General features: G+C 35.0%; 1 protein-coding gene across 4 annotated transcripts in view; it reads right to left on the bottom strand.

Moving 5' to 3' along the window:
• The window catches only part of LOC107721620 (protein quaking-A), a 105831-nt gene that overhangs the window by 19857 nt on the left and 83168 nt on the right, over nucleotides 1-2806 (bottom strand). For 3 of the 4 annotated variants that reach the window (XM_016529730.1, XM_016529747.1, XM_016529739.1), the window contains exon 7: nucleotides 1843-1917. In XM_016529730.1, coding sequence (XP_016385216.1) covers nucleotides 1843-1917 — 75 coding nt within the window. Of the gene's footprint in view, nucleotides 32-1842; nucleotides 1918-2806 lie in introns of all 4 variants that reach the window. The other variant, XM_016529735.1, reaches the window with a different exon arrangement.

Genomic DNA, 2806 nt, shown 5'->3' with positions numbered 1-2806 from the left:
TCAGAGGTCATTTGTTAGTTGCCGGTGGCGGCTAGGTGGTTAGGAACAAAAAGGAAAAAAAAAAGAAAAAAAAAAAAAAAAAGGTAGAAAAGATATTAGTTAGCAAGAAGAGACCGGAATGACATAATTTTAACAGCAAAATGAATGCAATCTTTGTTTAACCCCTTAATTCCACGGCCAAGAGACAAACACAGGCTAAACCTGGTTATGATCATGACTCTAACGTCATGATCAGTTCAATCAGAACGTTATTACATGTAATTAAAGCGCTACAATGCCCCATGTTCCCACAAACAAAAGCAGAGAGGTATCACATAGACAAACGAGAAAAACATACAAACAAAAACTAGTAACATTTTAGTGTCTTGAGTCGAAATGCGTGTGACGAACAGTGTAATTAGTTGTGAGGGGGAATCAGAGAGCTAGTGCTACGTTACGCAAATAAACAGATAAAGGTCGCGAAATATCGCTTTGGATTTTTTCTTTATTTTTAATGAACGTATACACAGGATTCAAAAATACATCTGCTATAAAAATAGTACCTTCAGTAAAACGAAAATATAACTGGGTGTAAAGTACATTTTTACATTTAAAGAGTTGAACAAACAAAATCCGATGAGCTTAACCTGAGATATTTAAAATATATATATATATTTCGCCCGTCACGAATTCAAATGCGGCCCACCATGATGAACACAATTAAAAAAATAGCTTTCAGTTTTACAATTAATTTTAGTTTTTACATTAATTTAAAAATGTACTAAACAAATATAAGCTAGAATGTTTTTGTTATGTAAAATAATTTTGTTTTTCATATATTATTTTCAGACATGAGCAGACCTGTACTCATGTAATTAACGTTACGCATTTAACGAACAATTACAAGTGCGCATTTTGGCAGAATTCAATTCAAATAGTCATCAGCAGCCATTAGTTCGGTAAAATTGAGCATCAGAATGGACACATTTGTTATTAAGGGAGAAAAACGAAATGTAGAAAATGCCAGCGAAGGAACGCATACCAACAAGAGTAGTCGCAGCAGTGTTTTGTTTTTTAAAGTAACGACCAAGCGGCCAGCGGCAGACAGTGAGCTGATCATAGCTCAATTTAGCCTTCTCAAATCATCATGACTTGCCTAAAATAAAATCTATTCTAAAAAAATCTAAAAATTTCATCCTTGCGACACAGACTCAGAAAACACTAGTTTATTACAGCGCTGCAATTTTTATTTTTTTTTATCACTAATTGATGGATGTCTAAAATATAAAAATAGGAGAAGCCTAAAACAAGCCCGATGCCCGGCGCGCGTCTGAACTATGACATGAAAATTGTCCCGAAGCCCGGCCCGAGGGGCGTAAAAAAGTCGGGGCCCATCGGGCCCGGGCTGAAATGCAGGGCTCTAGTTCAGGCAAAAGGAAACACCTATACTATGCAGCAATCAATATTGGACCATAGTGCGGCCCAGTGAAAAAAAAGGTTGAGAACCACTGGCTTAGCCAATGGCTGGCAATGGAAGCTTATTCCAGTCCCTTTGTATTTTAAAAACGATTTAAATAAAAAAAATAAAAAATAAAAAAAACAACAACAACAATACAATCAAATTTTTTTTTGGATCTAGACGTAGTTAAGAAATGCACTGATATATAAAGCTATGAAACAAATGGCATTTAATTCAGTTACAGTCATAAACTTCCGCAAACCTGAGGGTTTCCAGAGGCATTTCATATGTAAACACATTTCCACTGTAAAGATACGCAGTGTATAAACATGTATGATCCCCCGTTCAGAGATAAAGAAACACAAAGAATTTCAAAAAAGGTAGAAGTATCTCATCTAACTAACCTCTGTCTGTGGTCACTATCCTTTGGTAAGGATGGACCCGTGAATCATGTCTCCGCACTTTAGTAGCCATTGCACCTAGATTACAACAGGTCCATAAGGTTAGACACGGTTCAGCCCAGGAAACAAAACATACATGTAAAGCCTGTGGGCCACAGCTAGACCACAGAACGCTGCAGCAGAACTCTAGAAATCAGAGAAATATAGAACACATCTGATTTTGACCTTTTATGTAAAAGATCCATTCAATATGAATCTCAATTTGAACTGGATAGCTGTGAAACAGGCTTTACATGAAATCTCATCTATATTCAAATTTATGCATGTTTCTACATATAATACATATTCACAATATCAACACATTGGGTAGAAATTCATAAAAACAAGAGTAGTAAATGCATAAAAAAATTTTAATATTATAAATGTATAACTTACAACTTAAAATAACATAGTAATTGCTTTGACTTACAAGATTCTAAGACTGTTTGAGACGGGCTGGCAAGGAATCGTGTTTGAAAAAAAAAACCACACACATACATACATACACAAAACAAAGGTGTGTTTTAGGAAAAAAATTACTACAGTGGAAGCAGCATCATTTGATAGCAAATGGTAATCAAGTTTTGACACCCTGTGATTACTGTATGACAGCACCTGGCTCGTGCTAGCTACATTTCAGCAAATCGGCGAAATTACAAACGTTCTCTGCTCTGCTCACAAGAATTCATAAGTGAAGAAAAAAAAAAAAAACTAGAATAGACTGCAAATTCTAAGCACATTGATGATAAAATTAAATTAATTTACATTATCTCCTTCAAAGGTCAAAGATAACGCACAGAACAAATCGATTTGAAATAACTCTTGATAGCGGACTAGTAATTGGTTCAATAGCGAAGGCCCATTCAACACCAAGAGCGAAATTGTAAAAAAGTGAAAACACATGAATTAATCTTTTTTTTTTTTTTCC

The sequence above is a fragment of the Sinocyclocheilus rhinocerous genome, unplaced genomic scaffold, assembly GCF_001515625.1.
Source record: "Sinocyclocheilus rhinocerous isolate Xijiao unplaced genomic scaffold, SAMN03320098_v1.1 scaffold432, whole genome shotgun sequence".
In the NCBI taxonomy this organism is placed as follows: domain Eukaryota; kingdom Metazoa; phylum Chordata; class Actinopteri; order Cypriniformes; family Cyprinidae; genus Sinocyclocheilus; species Sinocyclocheilus rhinocerous.
The sequence above is the reverse complement of the archived record's forward strand: the minus strand, read 5'-3'. Positions and strand labels throughout refer to the sequence as shown.